General features: G+C 35.2%; 2 protein-coding genes across 3 annotated transcripts; one reads left to right on the plus strand and one right to left on the minus strand.

Annotated features, from left to right (window-relative positions):
* Positions 1-3,684: 3,684 nt before the first annotated feature.
* LOC127117806 (membrin-11) lies at positions 3,685-6,363 on the plus strand. The gene is made up of 4 exons (XM_051047913.1): positions 3,685-4,100; positions 4,778-4,898; positions 4,984-5,133; positions 5,897-6,363. The coding sequence occupies exons 1-4, from the start codon at positions 3,862-3,864 to the stop codon at positions 6,056-6,058; spliced, it is 672 nt and encodes a 223-aa protein (XP_050903870.1). The 5' UTR covers positions 3,685-3,861; the 3' UTR covers positions 6,059-6,363.
* A 422-nt stretch (positions 6,364-6,785) lies between these two features.
* Positions 6,786-15,646, minus strand: LOC127117805 (DExH-box ATP-dependent RNA helicase DExH6). Of its 2 annotated transcripts, XM_051047911.1 has the most exons (14): positions 15,314-15,646; positions 14,195-14,285; positions 13,770-14,079; positions 13,530-13,604; positions 13,258-13,302; positions 12,818-12,908; positions 12,670-12,728; positions 11,923-12,072; positions 10,694-10,746; positions 10,337-10,370; positions 10,110-10,199; positions 9,037-10,026; positions 7,456-8,565; positions 6,786-7,345 (listed from the first exon to the last, which is right to left on the minus strand). In XM_051047911.1, exons 1-14 carry the CDS (start codon positions 15,435-15,437, stop codon positions 6,992-6,994), a joined length of 3,576 nt encoding a protein of 1,191 aa, XP_050903868.1. In that variant the 5' UTR covers positions 15,438-15,646; the 3' UTR covers positions 6,786-6,991. The 2 variants fall into 2 exon arrangements, with proteins under 2 accessions (XP_050903868.1, XP_050903869.1); XM_051047912.1 differs by lacking the exon at positions 15,314-15,646 and having other exon boundaries at positions 14,150-14,285.
* Between the last annotated feature and the right edge of the window lie 2,880 nt (positions 15,647-18,526).

The following is an 18,526-nucleotide window of genomic DNA, read 5'->3' on the forward strand; positions in this document are numbered from 1 at the left end:
TCTCTACAGATGACCAACTACGTACTAACCTTCATAAATCCCAATTTCAAAACTACCAATCTGACTTGTGGTGACTTGTAACTCCATCCTCAATTTGTACATCCACAACGGTACACTTATGACATTGAAGACACCATTAGCTCTAACATGGTGTGAATGTCTATACTCCATGATCAACCAACCAAACACTCCTCAAGAAGATAAATAACAACTAGACTTCCAATAAGCCAATATTACTCTTGCAATTCAAATAAAATGCACTTAAGATGAACCTTATCATTTCCACACACTTATGACTGGAATTTTTCTTCTAACCCAATACCTACTACACACTTCATAATACTGGGGCTACTTGTCTAGATGACTTGCCACGGACAATCCTCACTGTCTCCCAATAAGCTCTAGCAACATAACATATTCCATATCCTACACTTAGTCCACATGCTCCAGCTCGACTTGTCTTTCATTGTCTATCATTCAACTTCTTAGAATACAAGACTCACTACTCAACAAAATGTGTGTTACTTTACATTCATCTCAAGACAAGGAATCCATTACACTTACTTGTGAGTATAATTCCGCTATCACATACTTCTCTTAATACCAAGGTATAACTTCCTCCACTCCACTACATACTCTAGAAATCCTCGATGTGAACAATCATCAACTACAAGCCCATAACTTCATCTTAATGAATCTTAATGGTCCCATTGTACCTTTATCTAAAATGTACTCCATTACAACGGTTGTAATGTAACATTCACACTGATTCCACACTCTGTGTTCACTTATCTTCCTATGGTAATTTTATCGATTCCAATTACAGAACCATTCTACTAAAATTCCTTAAATCCAACTTACTTGCTCTTCTCCTCAACCAGATCTCCTACAACCAAAACTCACTGGAGCTTCCATTACTATATAATGTGTGTTCTCTCTCTCTCCACACAAACTCTTATAATTGATCCTTAGGTAACTCAACATTCCATAATAGTCTCTTACTAACATTGAACCGTTGGCGAGCTATCCCAAATCCGATCTCCCTTCTAAGACTGAACATACTTGGTTTATCTACTAGCTTCCATTTGGCACATACCTGTTTCATTTGAAATAGGTAGGCATGTCCTTGAGTCTCTCCTTAAACTTCACCACTACCTTAGGCTCCCAACAAAATTGAACGTCCTTATCCCTCAAGTCCTCAACCACTTGCAAGGTACCATTCCAAATATATGCTCCATTAAGTACTCTCGTTCTTCCAAAATATTTTAGTGGCCTTAGAAACTGAAACACTAATACACTACCTCACTTTCAGACCTTATGACATATGTGCAACATAACCATCCTTTCTCCTTCACCATATGGAATTACTCACAATACTTATTCCATATCAGCGAATGTATCTTATTCTACTAGCAAATTCACTTATTCCTTAAAATTCTGGCAAACTCATCCGATAGAATTCCTTAACTTCTCAACTCCGTTAACACCGCAGAATCGCTTGAACAATACACTACTCTTCAATTCCATAATACCCAAATCACAACCCCTCCGAAACTTCAACTGGGCTATCTAGTTCTCCTTACTTTCTAACTCTTGGCTCGAGCCTACTCTCAAAGCACAAGTTCCATCCATACTTCGGAGTCCTCGTGGTCGCTCAACCATGATCATACCTACCATGCACATAGCATTAGGTTGATCAGGCCTAATACTACATACAATGATATTAAGAATCATGTTGACTCAACACACATATGAGGCAGGAATAGATTTACTTATGATGTTTCAAGGCTAGGTCGAGAATCGACCTGCTCTGATACCAACTGTATCAACCCGTATAATATATATCTAGAATAATATCATACAAGTGTTAAATTTTCGTACTGTCACAACATAAGTGCCTAATGGCATCAATAATAATACATGCCCAAACTAAAAATATAAATGGGACATATTATATAATGGTGCCTAAAATAAAATAAAAAATCTAAGAACTATGTGCAACATCTTCATTGCACAAAACTCCACAGCGGAAGATCATGATAAACAACACCCCTTGAAACATCCATAAACAGCTTCTCTTAGATCCAACCTGCAAGGATTACCTGAAAAATAACAACAATAATGGGATGAGATAATAATCTCTTCAGAGTTCAATGGTTACTCTATTGGTCCCAATTGATAACTTTTAGAGCACATAGGAGCTCCAATTGTTACAACTAATAAAAGATATAGTACACAGGAACTCAATTGATCTCAACTGACAACTAATTGAGCATTTAAGAGAATATGGGATATTACAGTGCCTCTGTGTAGTATGGGGGTTCTCCCTCCTAATAAGACAACGCATAATGTTAATATCCCTCTACCAGTTATGCAGACTGAGTTATACCACGACTTCCTTAAGAATAGATAGCCTACAATCTCCCTTAGTCAAGGGGGAGCAATTACCACCTTTTAGGGTTTCCTAAGTCTTATGCTCATAAGCCTCTATAAATACTTCTCCCCTAACGGGAGAAGGAAAGATCCTAACTTGACCACATATCACATAATACACAGAGTCTCTCACCTCACGTGAGTTGGCCTCTCTTACCACCATAAACATCGTAAAACCACCATATAGAGTCTCTTGTTGTCGTAGGTAAGCCCTAACTGTTATAAACCTACTAAAACCTTTGAGTATCAACCTCTAAGGATTGACCTAGTCGTGAAGGCTTGAACCCTAATAGTGTGCTCCTCTAAAGGTTCCATGCTTGAATCCTGCTAGGTGTTAACAATTGGGTCAGTCCATACAGAGTTTTGCTCTGGCTTTAAACTGAGGGTGAGGATAGGCCAAACCCGCTAACAGGGGCCTACGGTCTAACCTACACATGCCTATGACAAACTAGGCTTTTTTTTAAATAGAAAAGACCAAAGATTTTTTATAAGCCTATTTAATTAAAAAAAGGCTAGGTCTCGGGCCATAAAAAAATTAAGTTTATCAGACCAGTCTATTTAAATAAATATTAATAATTTTATTAATATTAATATTTTGAATATTGTACTTTAAATTAAAATACAAAAGTAAAACTTAGTTATATCGAAGAGCTTATAAAAATAGGATGAAAACATTTTGTGAGCAATGTCATAAGTTGTCTCATAGGTTTCATAAAACTTATGTTGTTAGGTAAGTTTAAATAAATCAATGCAAACAAACTCTTAGTATTATTGATCGTTTAGTTTTTTAGTCTATGAAAATATTAATTGAATTACTTATTTATATATGTTCAAATAAATAGGTTTTTAAGTAGGCTAAAATGTCAAACAAACCTTCAAAAAAGTCCGACAAAAAATAAGTTTATGATTGACTATAGATCAAATTTAGACTTTAATATTTTCAGGAGACCAGCCTTAAATTTGATAAAGTTTAGCTTGGTCGAGTCTATTTTCACCCTACTTTCAATAAAATATTCACTAATGACAGAAAGATTGATGTTTTTAAATTAGTCGGTTGTAAAATTAGAAACCAAAATTTCAAATAAAAGTCCTCTAAAATCCCTTATCTTTATCCTTTTTGAACCGTACAATTGTCGATGAAAATATTTATATTCCTATCCTTTATGATTGATAAAGATTAAATATTTTCAGTTATTTATGAATAATTGATCGTTGGTATATAATCCATGTACGTGAATAAAATTTTAGAAAAAGTTAAGAGACTATATTTTGATATATACTATTACTACTATACCTACAATTTTAAAAATTATTTTCCATTCATTAAAAAAACATTTTTCAAAACAAACAATCTTTTTCCTCGAGTGACCCGATCGTTACCCGTTTTGTTTCCGAAATTGAACTCTGTTTAGAACTCCGATAACCGCCATGGAAGGAGGCGGAGGAACGCTATCGGAGGTTCACCAAACCGCGAGAAAGCTGTTACTCAAAACACGCGACGGCCTCGAACGTCTCGAGCGCCTGGAGTATTCCAACTCCTCCTCCTCATCTTCCGATCTCTCCTTCGCCGTAAGCAAAGACATCACTCAGATACAATCCCTCTGCGTCGAGATGAATCGTCTCTCACGCTCTATTTCCGTCAGATCTCAACGCGATCTTTGGAAAAGGTTCACTCGTCTTTCGCCATTTCCATCACTCTGTCTTTGTTTCTTGATTGATCAATAGTCTGAACGGAATTTTAACGGAAATCTTCGTTTCTCTTAGGTTTTACTTTTGATAATTGTGATGCCGTTGTTTCAATTCGTTATTGGTTTTAGATGTATTTCTGGTTCTTGAGTTTTGTTAATTTACAAGGGTATTGAATTAACAACGTATAATCTTGTAAATTTCAATGTTTAGTAGAGAAACTGAGAAACTGTATGACGCAGTAACAGTTTTCTAGGCAGGTAAAAATCACGGAAACCGGAAACCAGAAACACTACACTCACACGTCGATATGGATAATAATTTGAAAAAATGAATACATTCATCGTAATCATAACTGTCGGTGTCGGTGTCCTAACTTAAACGTAATCATAAGTGTCAGTATTGAGATTTCGGACATCGGCATTGACACGGACACCTTTTTTTTCCGGAGGTGTCAGTGCTACATAGCTAGGCAGTGTCTTCCTACATTTAATTACTTCAATTTCTTAGAGCTAGGCAGTGTCTTCCTACATTGGATTACTTCAGTTTCTTAGTGTCTAGTGTATGTGTCAAAGCTTCATAGCTGTTTTTATAAGATTGGCATTTTGTTCTACTTGTTGGAATCTTTGTGTTATAATTGTGATGCTTTTTGATGTAGGAAATTGGAACAAATAGCTGAAGAGGCTGAGTCGTTAAGAGAGAGTTTGGAGAAATATAACTCGAGGAATCATATACGAATGATGGAAGCTAAAGAGAGAGCAGAGCTTCTGGGAAGAGCTGTATGTGATTGCTGTTGCTGTTTAGTGATTCACTGTATTTTTTTTACTTTGGCTAAATTGACTTTTGTAGTTAATTATGTAACAGAATGGGGATTCTAGCCATGTTATGAGGATTTATGATGAGGAGGCGCAAGCGATGCAGTCGGTTCGTAGTTCTGCGCGTGAAATAGAAAATGCTAATGCACTTGGGGAAACTATACTTTCATCTATTCATGGACAAAGGGATCGCTTGAAGGTATTTTCTCATTTTCTGCTTTCACTAAGCAACAAACAAGTACATGTTTAATAGCTTGAATTGATTAGTATTGGACAATAACTACCATTATGCTATTGTTTAGGTTTACCTATTATGTCATGTCTTCTCAATTGTGTATGGTGGATCATGTTTTATGTTTGTTATTTTGGGGGGTTAGGGATGTAATTAAGTGGCCCTTTCCAGAAAAATTAAACTGCAATTACTAAAGAAGCTATGCTGGTGATATCTCTGTTTTCTGTCTCTCACATTTGCTTTACTTTGTTTTGGCCTGCTCCGATTTCTAAAGTTATAACAAGTTAAACATGTTTGAAACTGCTTGGCACAATCATTCCCACATCCAATGCAAGCTTCAATATCACCTCGCAGGGGGATCTACGGCGGTTTCAAACAGCCACTAGCTCCTCCGATACTTTCTTTTCTTTCAACAAAGAATATTTTTTGCTGCAGTATTTATTAACTTTCCATTCAAATAAATAACTAATCACAAAATCTCATATCAGGAGATTCCTCGTGTAATATGCATGATTTACACTCCTCCATAATTTTTATTAGTTATGTTTTTCCTCAGTTTTGTTAGTTTTGGCGTTTTTAGTTGCAGTTTCTGTTTTTAAATTATAAAATAACTTGAAAGTTTTATTTTTTTAATGTTTCTCTTCATTTTCATTCTAAGTTTAATTAGTATTGGTGTTACTTTTGGTTTTGTTGCTGACATGCCAATCACATTTGACTGTTATCTGTGCAGAGTGCACAGAGAAAAGCATTGGATGTTCTCAATACAGTGGGGATATCAAACCGTGTTTTGAGGCTAATTGAAAGGCGTAACCGTGTGGATCAATGGGTCAAATATATGGGGATGATATTGACTATCATTTTCATGGTTGCTTTTGTTCTATGGAGACGTTAACAGGTTGTTGAACAATTGACATATTTCTCACGTTCCTCAGTGGAAAGTGTATAAAACGTTGATTTAAGGTCTTTCAAGGCTAACCAGTAGAGCAGTTTTTCCAGAAAAATCAATCCTTCAATGGCATGCAGAAGTTGCTTATAAATCCCATTTTTATTACTGTCAGTGACACCCTAGATATCTGGGTGGAATTGTCCATGCCTGATGTACTATAGTTTGTTCAGTTAAGAGACAGGATCTAGCCTTGCACACTGAAAGGATAAAATTCACTCATGTTATCTATTGATTTTATAATATTTGATTCATTGAGTATTGTATATATATCTTTCATTGTAAGAATTAATATTCCACTGAATTTCTTTTAAAAGAGTCAGAGGATGGCTAATTTTTTATATTGGCCTTTTACAATCCATAAAACTGGTGAACCAAAGTCACTTAATGATTCATCAATATTGGCAGAATCCATTACATTAGCTCATAGTAAGTTACAGAAGAAGCACCTGAAAATTGTGTTGTTGCTTTTTGCAGAACCAAGTTTTATGTATCTTTCAATTTATGTTAGAGATGAACACGAGAAGAAAAGGAGCTCCAATTTTGTTGGCTTGATGGTTAGTTTTATAAAAACTTGAGCAGATTCCAGCATCCACATGCACTGATGTGCAGGCCAAATAGACGGAAACATGAACCGAGACACATAGGGATGTTTGAACAATGAAGAGAAGGGTCATTGCCAAACTGAAATTTTAAGATTTGTATCATGTATATAAACCTAAAAAACACCGTCTAATTCTTCACTGCCGGGATTGGCTTTCTATATTGCATGTTACATACTTTCTAGTAAAAGTTCATTGTCATCACTAAACATCAAATCAAAATTTTAAAAAATGATCATTAACTTCCATTGAACCATTATCAAGTGAAATGGGGGAGAGGTTAGGAGCTGATCCCACTTGGATTTCCAATGTTGCTAGATGTAGATGTGCTGGCTTTAGAAGAGCCACCGTTCTGGAATCCACCATGATTTATAAATTCTGCAGAGGATCCTTTTGGTCTATTACCATACCGCTGTGTTCGGGTTGGCTGTCCCAATATTGGGGGCTGTGTCCGTGTTGGCTGTGCTAATGTTGGCGGCTTCCCTAGATTCGTTGCATTTACCATACTGGTCAGTTTGTCCATGCCATCGGCTGCCACTGTCATGCCAGAACACCCATCACAAGATAGAATGCAAGCTACAGCATGCATAGAGGCCCCTAGGATGGGAGGAAGAGGATTCCTTGGATGTGTTACCTGAAAATGTGAATTTATCTGTCATGACATATTACAAGAAAAGGAATGACATGGTTTTCGCAAAAGTGTAAAATACAAAGAAAACTAAAGGAGTAAAAATAGGTTGTTACTTTGTATAAGATTGCCGCTGATAATCGCTCTCTCAAGCAGTATAGCAGAGAAACATCAATTGCTGTTGAACCAAAATAAAGCCAACGGTCCACAATTATTCTAACAGTGTTATCAGGGGAAGACATGAACTTATCCTGGTTTTTTTCACTGGGCTCAGTATCCAACTCCATCCCATCATCTCCACTCCCTTCATCGTCTTCGTCGACATCGTCATCCTCTCCTTCCTCCTCCTCTCCCTCCTTCATATGACCATCCTCTTCTCCTGGAGCAACAGCAATCTCAGTTGAAAGCAGCAAGAGTGGAAGCTGTCCAACAAGACTGCAATTCCTTATGTTTATACCCATATCACCGCGAGTAACCTCGTCAAACACAACTAAAGTCTGACCTAAATTTCTCTTGAACGACAGCTTAAAATTTGTGGAACGGTTGTGCAGGCGTATTTTATCACCACTAGCAGTTTCGACAATAGCCCTTTTTGCACCTTTATTTGGAAAACATAATCTCCCAACCATTGGATACATACCCGATAACAAAACCGCATGCAGCACACCAGGGTCATACGCGTTCATGCTGTAACTTGAAACATCTGAAGGAATAAATCCAATTCGAATAAGTTCTGTTTGGAGCTGCATACGCATGCCAGATAACATCTTCATGGCACCTGCAGACACATAATACTGCGAACAAAACCGCGCTTCCAGACCCATTTTTTTCGAATTGTTCCAGCATTCAAATGCAGCTAGTACAGCAAGCTGATCACCACATCCCCCATATAAAGAAGCAAGCTCGGCTTTGGCCTCTGCGGCTCTCTTCTTGTCTTCAGGTAACATTGGAAGTGTAAATGGATCTTTATAATCAGATGCGCATGCTAGAGTCAAAGCCGGGTCAAGGCAGTTCATTAATATAGCAAAAAACAGCATCCTGCTAATTACTGGGTGAACAGGGAGAGAACCAAGCTTCTCTCCAAGATCAGTGAGCGTTTCATCAGTTGACAATGCCCCAATATCACGAAGGACTACAATAGCATTACGTATGGACTCAGAAACTGGTGGATCTAATGTCTTGGCAAGAAACACTTCTATTTTGCTGCTTGAATCAAGCATCTTTACCTGTTACAAGAGAAACGATAGGACCTAAAATTAGTGCCGGGAAAATTATAGTATTTTTTATATAAAATCAATTCATTAACATTACATTTATATAATCTAAGCTATCTAAGAAAAAAACACTACATATTCTCTTCTTTTTTTTCATAAAATCAATTCCCGAACTGACCCCCAAATTTTCCAATTAACAAAACTAGTAACTACATGTTACGTTTGTTATAATTTCAAATATAACAAACTACATGTTATGCTTGTTATAATTTCAAACGGAACAAACATATAAAAGAAAGAGATCTTCAAAGATACGAGGAATAGAGAGACTAGTGGAACTAGAATGAATTCCATGATTTAGCATTAAGTAGCTAAATTTTCCATGTTTACAATTTTTCCAACTACACTTCTACCATTTTATCATGGAGTATAATATTAAAAAAGCACCAAGATTTTGAGACACCGATCAGGGAAGATGAATACCTGCAGGCATAGCTCCTCGATAGGCATTCTCTTAAGTTCTGGAATCTGAAAGTCTGGCAATGCAGCTGCTCGAAGCTTCGAATACAAATGATAACAAACTCCAGGTTGACAACGGCCAGCACGCCCCTCTCGTTGCTTAGCACTGGCTTTTGAAATCCAAGATGATTGAAGAGTTGACACGTTATTATAAGGATCATAACTCTTTTCCTTCATTCGTCCAGAGTCTATGACATACACTATATCATCAATGGTGACAGCTGTTTCAGCAATATTAGTTGACAGAACGATTTTGCGGCACCCAGGAGGTGGGCGCTTAAAAACCTTCTTTTGCTCCAGGGATGGAACCATTGAATGCAGAGATATGACCACAAATTTCAAAGGATTCTTGAAAAAAGAGGATGCAAGCAATTTTTCACGCGCTTTGTTTATATCATCCCATCCTGGAAGAAAAACAAGGATGCCTCCATCTTTTGAATCGGAACATATTTTTCTTATCAGCTGCTCTATCAGAACAACATCAACAAGTTCAGGTTTGACTGTTTCAAGATATTTATTAAGTAAATTCTGCTCATCAGTGGAGTTGGAACCATCCAGGTGCTTTTTTATTATTTCAGCTGCTTCTGGTTGGTTCTCTCTTTCTGCAACCTCGAGTGCACTTGTTCCATCTTTTGCCTTTAAATTGCAATCTGCCCCAAAAGATAAGAGCATGCACATTTCACCAACTCTACTTCTTCCAGCAAACACCATTAACGGTGTAAGGCCGGTTAAAGAATGCTGGTAATTAAAGAGTTCTGGGGTTCCTTCAGAAGAAACCAACTCTAACAGTAGGTCCCACTCATCATTAGACCAAGCCAAATTAATAGCTTCATCGAAAGAATGCTTGTGTTCTTCACTTAGGTTGTGATTGTTTGTTGGAATACTAAATGTGGAACTATCACCCTTGTTTGATTTTACAGCAGAAAGTACATCTTCCAGATAATAAGTTTTGACCTGAAGAAACAACGAGTAGACATTGTAGTAAACATATGGTAACAAAAATATTTAGTCGATTCTCTATCTAGTCTTATCAGTACCGGATAAGTGAACCCTGGAACTTGGATAATTGGGCAGCCCCCAAAATATTGAGAAAATCTGGCAGTATCAATGGTTGCACTCATTAATATCTAACACCAGAAAACAAATAAAGATTAAAAATATGGGTCAAAATGCGAATAACAAGTATATGATTTGAAAAAAAGTATTTGAGAAGATGAAAGAGAAATAGAAAAACAAAACTACAAATGTAATAGTATAAACTGACCAGACGTAGGTGAGGATATGAAGGGAGGATGTCTCTGCATATAAGTTATCAAAAATCAGAAACATTAGTCAGAAAACCAGACAAACATCTTAGACAAATGATCTCACATAAAATGTTTTTTTCTTTGGGAGGGGGAATTAAATATAACAGTAAGTCATTGCCACAACATTGGGCAAAAACAAATATTGTGCTCGTGCACGATAAACTCTGGCCTAAAGATTATGCTTTAGATGCAAATTATCTTTGGACAACAGCCCAATCTTATGCTTGCTTATGCAATGGGCATTTATACATTTCTATTTAATTATTATATCACTCTAGAAAGGAAAGGGTAATATGTTCTTCACAAACTTATACCTGAGTATTGCCAACATGAAGTCTGAATATCGGTCCCTTTCATGAATTTCGTCCTGAACAAGAAATGAGTGTCACCTCAGTTTGCAGTACATATTAAGCAAGGATGCACATTTTATGCTTCACAGGTGTATGAAAATGTTTCAATTCACTCTTAGTTCTCACTAGTCACAACAAAGTCTTTAAGAGAACAAATGAAACATTCAAAATACATTTCTCGTCAAGATAATACAACTATCATCACATACGTTTGTGGGTAGGACGGCCGCTACTCCATAAACCATCTAAAAAGCAGGTCATGTTCAGATAAGTGATTGGACCCATCAGGAAAAAAGCCCAAATGGATAGGGGGAGTTATGTGTGGCAAGTTGGTTAGAGAGAGTGGGGGAAGTTACACGTGAGTGGATTATATGAGGTGTGTGAGAGGGAACATAGCTAATGAAAATAAGCTGAAAACAACATGTCATAAGGTTTTTTTATTAAGTTGTTGATTCATAAGTATCAACAACTTGCTTACATTAATACATTATGAGAATTGTTGTTGTCAGGGATTGAGCATGGTACCAACAACTTGTATAAACATGTCATAAGCTGTTTCTACAAGTTCTCTTAAATAGTCTCACAAGTGCTTATGTCAATAGATTAGTTCGAATAAGCTAGTCCAAGCAGGGACTTAGTTTAATTGGACTATGCTTTGGGTCCATACAATCGTAGTCACTATTTATATCATTCCTTTGCAAATTTTCTTTACGTGAAACATCCAGCATTATGCAATACAAACACCAATGTCAGTGATAACTTTTTAAATTGTAGAATTAAATAATATAAAGATTTGTTACTTTCACCATCTTTCATAAAATGACAAAAGAAGTTATCATGACACCGACAAGCTATGGCATCGTCATTCCATTCAAACATAAATGGAACCTATTCAAAGCTCAAGTTAAATTTCCATAAATTATGAGATTGCAGATACAGCTCTGAATCTAATTTACAAACAAAAAAAATTGAATCTTAGAACATCTTATAGATTTTCCCAGCCAATTCAAACTTTCAATTAATAAAATGTATCTTAGAACATATCAGTTAAAGCTAACAACCCATTTTGTGGCCACCCGAATAACTCAAACTAACAAGCATGGTATAGGAGAAACATAAACTTAAATATTTACTCGAGATCAATAAAATATGTTTTGATTTAGCAGAAGATAAAAAAAACAATTTAAAAATACCATAATGATGTGAGTAATGTCAGAAATTTCATCCTTCACATGTTTCATCTTTGAGCGACGAGAACCTTTAGAAACCAACACCCTTAATAGAACTCCAGTAGTACATAGCACAATAGATGATTGCTTTCCACCTTTGCTTTCTAAACGTATCTGGATTGTTAATTTTTAAGTTATAGGATATTAGATAAAATGGAAGAGAAAGAATAAAGACTTTGAATAATGATTACTGTTTTTCTCAATAATAACTGAGTCATATGAAAACTAATCTCAATAGATACCCTAAATTAAGAATCTAAACCTATGAGATGATTTAAGGCACTCACTCTAACATTATATGAAGCTATCAGATATTTCCATATCTTCAACAGTTGATATAAAATATAAGCCACATAAATATATGTAAGACATGTAAAACACTAGAAAAGCTAGTAATGCTTTGCTAAGAAGCAAGGTGACCAATGCTTGGAAAGTAACTTGCTTCATCATAAGTTATTGAATGCTGAAGGACCAAAAGTTGGCAGTGGGAAAAATCATAGCAGAGACTAATGAATAACTATAAATCTATTCCCTGGTATCAATAATATGATGTTAGGTACATTATGTATTTTTATCATGTGACTGCAAGAAATTGGTTTGATGATGATAACAAGTTAACAATGCTCAATTTTCAACAAATATTTCTAACAAAAAAGTAATATGAACAAAGGATCACAGCACCGTTGCTACAAAAGACACAAATAAAATTACCTTGTATCCAACATTTTCTCCAGCAGTCTCTCCTCTCTCTCTGGAGATTCGCTCGGAAACTAAAGATATAAAAGGTAGAAGAAAACAAATTTCAATTTACACTGAAACAGGAACATCAAGAAAATTGAAGTTTGAAAGAGCTTCACACCTGACATTGCAGAGATACGTCGAGGCTGAGTGCAAAGTATCTTGCATACCTCACCTTTACCCCACATATGGTCCAATATATATTGTGGGACCTGAATTATATTTAACATTAATTATTAAGGTGACTAACAAATGATCTTGATCAATACACAATGATGGGAGTACTTGTGAGATAAACCCAAAATCCCAAAGGATTGAGAAATCATCAGTTTATCCTCAACTACCAAAGCTAGTGCCAATTAATTGAGGGGCGGGAAATTAAAAGTGGGAACACAATTATCAAAAAAAAATTCAAGTAAAAAGGGGACAAATTCATATCAGAAGCATGCACAATAATTGAAACAACATATAACTAAATAATTGATCATTTCGAAACAGTTGCTGAGAAATTATATTATATGAAGTTGTACCATAATAAAGGCAAAGCAAAGAATTGGTAACCTGTGTAGTCTTTCCACAACCAGTTTCGCCAGATATGAGAACTACCTGTTTTGAAACATATGCGAGGAATATTAAGATCAAAACATATGCAAATATTCAATCTTAGAGTGTTGAAATTGGAGTAAGAACAAAAATCTTTCTAAACTGTGTTCAGACATATTTAACATGTCAATTTGATATCAAACAAACTTGACTACAATACAATCTTTAACCAAGCTACCATGTAGATACATGTTCAAAGACACATTCGCAAAGAAAAATATAAAATCAACCTGGTGAGAATCAACTGTTGATGTGATTATATCCTTGTAAGATGCAATCGGTAGCTTAGATCTCAACTCAGTGATCTGCGTAAATGAAAATCAAATAAATGATTCAATAATGAAACTATACTTTTGCAAGTGCTACACTACGCGTACTACAGAAAAAGGAACAACAACAATGCAGCATTGTTCCAACAAAACTCATATAAAAGAGGTCTTTGAAGTTCAATGGAGAGGGGAAAAGTGGACCTCTTTCAAATCGGATGCACTCTCCCTTCTAGAAGTTAGGGTGTCCAATCTCCGAGTAATTTCATCTTTGGTCATAGAGGGCCTGCTAAAAATATCAGATGCCTTATGTCTTGTGTTATCAGTCCTGCCACTATTTTCTCCAACCATATCTTTCAAGTTTCCATCACCAGGTGGAAAATGCGCGAATAATTCGCCTAATGCCCGTTTTGACTCTTCCGAGAATGTGAAAAGAGGAAGATTCCCAAACTGATTATCATTCCCACCCTTCTTATTGACTTTTTGAATTGACAGTCTCCTTTCCTTCCCATGCCTATAAAAAAAAGCCAGGTTCAATATCAACGACACAACATATAAAAATGAACCAAACATTCTTCCATTACCAATTATTCCATTGAAGAATTGTGCTGTCCTTAGCACTCACTCACCCATAACTTTTAGATTTAAACCCCATTTTTTGGGCCATTAGATGCACATAACGACGGTCTTCGTTGGACAAACCAGCTTCAAACTTGTAAGCTGCAGTTAACAACAAAAGAAACACCTAGGTTTTATAAATGGATAAAGTCATGCAACAATCATGCTTCCGATAAATATCTGGCTTAAATATGCAAAATGGTCGTCCAAAAGAAGTCAGCACAGTGATAAGAGTTTGGCTTTGTAATCTTAAAGAATATGGTTCAAATTCCACCTGGAACTGTGATAAAATAGTCAGTAGCATTAAGATTATTAATAATAACCCCTCTTCCCCAATTCTTTTAAAAAAAATATATCCAAATGGTCTCTGCAAAAGAGATTTTCGCTTCAATCCCTATAAAAATATTATTTTTAGTCCTTGCAAATATATTAATTATTGATTATGGTCCTAGCTGTTTTGTTTTACAACAACAATCAAGTCTTATCCCACTAAATGGGGTCGGCTGCATGGATCGACTCCTGCCATAATGTTCTATCCAGGATCATACTTCTATCCAAATCGCTAATCTCAAGATTTTTCTAAATAAATTCTCTTATAGTTTTTTAGATCTTCCTCTACCTCTAACTGTTTGACTCCTCTCCATCTGATCAATTCTCCTTACCACAGAATCTACATGTCTTCTCACATTGAAATCGATCCCCGTAATATGCCGAATATTTGATTTTATTCCCTTAAAACAAGACTATAATGAACATTATAACAACTCGTTTCAATATGATCAGATTTTAAAGTAACCAAAACAAATCACCACTAAAAGCAAAAGTAAATTTGCAAGCACCGAAAACAAAACTAAAATTTTACAAGAACTAAAACCAAAAAAATGTAGATTTGCATGGGCTAAAATCAAATTCAAAACCTAAACATCCTCATTAATTATAAACTAGCTAAAACAAGTACCTTAAATGCAAATTTCCAATCCAAACGAAACACCTAATTTCTCAGAACTATGCATAAATGACCAAGAACACCAAAAACGAATTACAATCGAAAAGTGAATGCATCCCAAGTAATATTTATCGGCATAAAACAGCACGAAAACGAAGAAAAAAAGTTAAAGAAAGAGTGCAACCTTCGTCATTGGAAGCTTGAAACTGTTCCAAAGCTTGAGTTAGGCGAATCCTTGTGCTTTCCTCGACCTTGGGATTCCGACCGTAATTCGGATTTCCGTGTCCTTTTTTCCTGCCCCTTGTCATTGTATTTCGCTGTGAAATGGGAATGAATGAAATCAATGAATCGAAGAGGAAGAGAAGAGAGAAAGGTTCTTGAAAGCTCGAGCTGCTGCTGTAGCTTCTGCGATGTTTGTGTGTGCGGACTATGTGTTTGTTTATATGCCAGTACCAATTTCAATTACAATGTTTCCCTAACAAATGAGTAAATCTATATTTTCATTTTGTTGTTTATTTTTTATGAAACTTGTACGCTTTTTTTTTTCTCAAGTACTACATCATGTCTTTGTTAGAATGTAAATACCGATTTTATCTAGATTTTCTATTTTATATATATATATATATATATATATATATATAAAAGATTAATTGTTATGTATTGTCAGTGTACAAAATTTTACACGGTCAATACATCACAAACGGATTATTTTACATGTGATTATAATAAAAATCAATTTTTTTTAACAAATCAGTAATTATAATTAACTGATAGTGTAAAATATTTTTACAATGATGCATTTCAATTAATATATATATATATATATATATATATATATATATATATATATATATAAAACTTTGACCCTTGAAAAGTTAAAGGCTAAAATACTTAGCTATAAATGCTATTTGATAAAACTCAATTGTAGTGTAGTATATGATGAATCTATGGATATCATTATTTTACTATTGAGAACTTTTTTATGTAACTGGAATATAGGTTAGTTTCGTCTTCTTGTGGTTTTATTTCATTGATCGGAAAAACATTGTCGATTGTTTTTTAATGTTGATGGGAGACTTTAACATCATCATTTATTCGAGTGAGAAAAAGGAGATAATTTTAATTATTTTAGGGTAACTATTTTATTGAATTTCATTAATAAATGTAATTTAGTTGAAGGAGACATGACTAGTGGAAAATTCATTTGAAATATGCCTTGTCCAGGTAATTGAATGGTCTATCGCAAGTTGGATATGCCCTGTTTGACGTTGTTTGGCGCATGGCTTTCCTTGATTCATGTTCTTTTAGGTTTGAGACATCTTAGATCACTCACCAGGGATACTCCAATATAGTCCATGTTGTTTGGCGGAAATACCCATATGGTATTGTAACTTGTATCCAAAATGTGCAGCATAATTCTATCTTATTTAATAAGAAAATTTTGGCAATATCAGCAAACAGAAGCATAACATTGTTAAGAAACCCAGTGGTATTTAACACTTTTTGGAGATAATAGATTCAGTAAGACTAGTTTATCTCCGGCGGAAGCTTCAACGGGAGTATGATGTGATCCTCGCGCAAAAGGAGATTCATTGGTATCAAAAGGCTAAAGATGATTTGATTAAATTGGGTGATCTGAACACCAAATTTTATCATACCAATACGGTAATCAGGCGGAAGAAAAAAAGTTCATGGCCCTCATCTTCCCAATGGTGTTTGGTTTAATGATGGTATTATTCTCAAGGAATGAGCACTTGCTTTTTTAAAGGTTTTTTCTGCCTTACATCTCATATACTCCTCATAAGTATGGATGACTCAACCATGGCTTTGATCCTTACTGAAGAAGCTAAACACTATTTGACTCAACATGTGATGAGGGAAGAAGTTACATATACATTGAATCTAATGCACCTTTTTAAGGCGTCTGGCCCTGATGGATTCCAGGGTATTTTCTTTAAACAATTTTGGCATATAGTTAGAGATGATATTGTTTAACTTATATAAGATGTTTTTATGATTGATAGCTTTTACTCCTCTCTTTCTGAGATCTTTGTCACATTAATTCCTAAGATAGACTGCCCCAACAAATTTAAGGAATTCAGGTCGATTAGCTCGTGCAACAATATTTACAATCTTTTTACGAAGATTATATCCTTGTCTAAATCACGTAGTTGGACCCTTCTAGAGTAGTTTCTTGTTTGTTAAGAGGACAATTGATAATGTCATTATCCTCCAAAAAGCAATTCATTATATGCGTAAATCTAAAAATAAAAAAGCTAACATGGTGTTCAAAATAGATCTTGAAAATGCATATGGTCATGTTAATTGGGATTTCTTGAAATTTTGTTTGAAGCGAAACGAGTTTCCTCTCATTACTTTAAAGTTGATCATGCATTGTGTAACTAGCTCCTCTATGTATATTCTTTGGAATGGGAGATGACTACCAAATTTTATTCCAACTAGAGGATTATGGCAAGGTGGTTCCATTTCATCTTATCTCTTCGTTATCTATATGGAATTCTTTTCATAGACAATCATCAGGGTAGTCGATGAAGGCCATTAGAAACCTGCCAGGTTATCTCATAATGGACCCCCTCTTCGCATTTACTTTTTGTTGATGATGTTCTTATTTTTGTGAAGGTTTCTAACTCCCAGGAATGGATCATTTCTGATATCTTGAATCGTTTTATCATGTTTTCTGGCCTTAAAGTGAATGTTGCTTAATCAAATGTGTTTTTTTTCCTGCTACCACTAAGAGGAGTAAAATAAACTTAATTGTCTCTAGTATAAGTATCAAGCAAACTCTTATCTAGTTAAATACTTGGATTTTCCAATGTTGCATGTCCATCTTCAACGCAAGGACTTAAAGTTCCTATAGGAGAAAATCAGTCAGAGGTTAGCATCCTGGCAAAATAAAATTGTTAAACATGGTTGTTGTTTTTTTTACTTTGGTTAGGTATGTCCTAAACTCCATCCCAAATTATTATGTGTAAGTGGTTTGGTTGTCTTAGCTAACTTGTGATTTTATTTATAGAATGGCTAGGAATTTCTTATGGAAAGGTAATTCAAACTCTGGTGTGCATCTCGTTGGTTGGAATAAAATCACTAAGCCCTAAAAGCTTGGTGGTCTTGGAATCCGGAAAGCAAAAGAGGTTAATACTTCTATGTTGGTTAAGTCGGTCTGGGGTCTCTGTCAGGATTGTGATTTCCTATGGGTTCAAGTTTTGAAGTATAAGTACATCAGAGAGGAAACGTTCCTTAATATGAAAAAGAATTTAAGACTAGTTGCTTAGAATTCAATTATTAAAGCTCTCTCTACTCTTAAATATGGATTTGAATTTAGATTAGGGGATGTGAACTCCTCTTTCTAGTTTTCCAATTTATTTGGGGTAGGGAA

Source organism: Lathyrus oleraceus, chromosome 2 (assembly GCF_024323335.1).
Source record: "Lathyrus oleraceus cultivar Zhongwan6 chromosome 2, CAAS_Psat_ZW6_1.0, whole genome shotgun sequence".
NCBI classification, from domain to species: domain Eukaryota; kingdom Viridiplantae; phylum Streptophyta; class Magnoliopsida; order Fabales; family Fabaceae; genus Lathyrus; species Lathyrus oleraceus.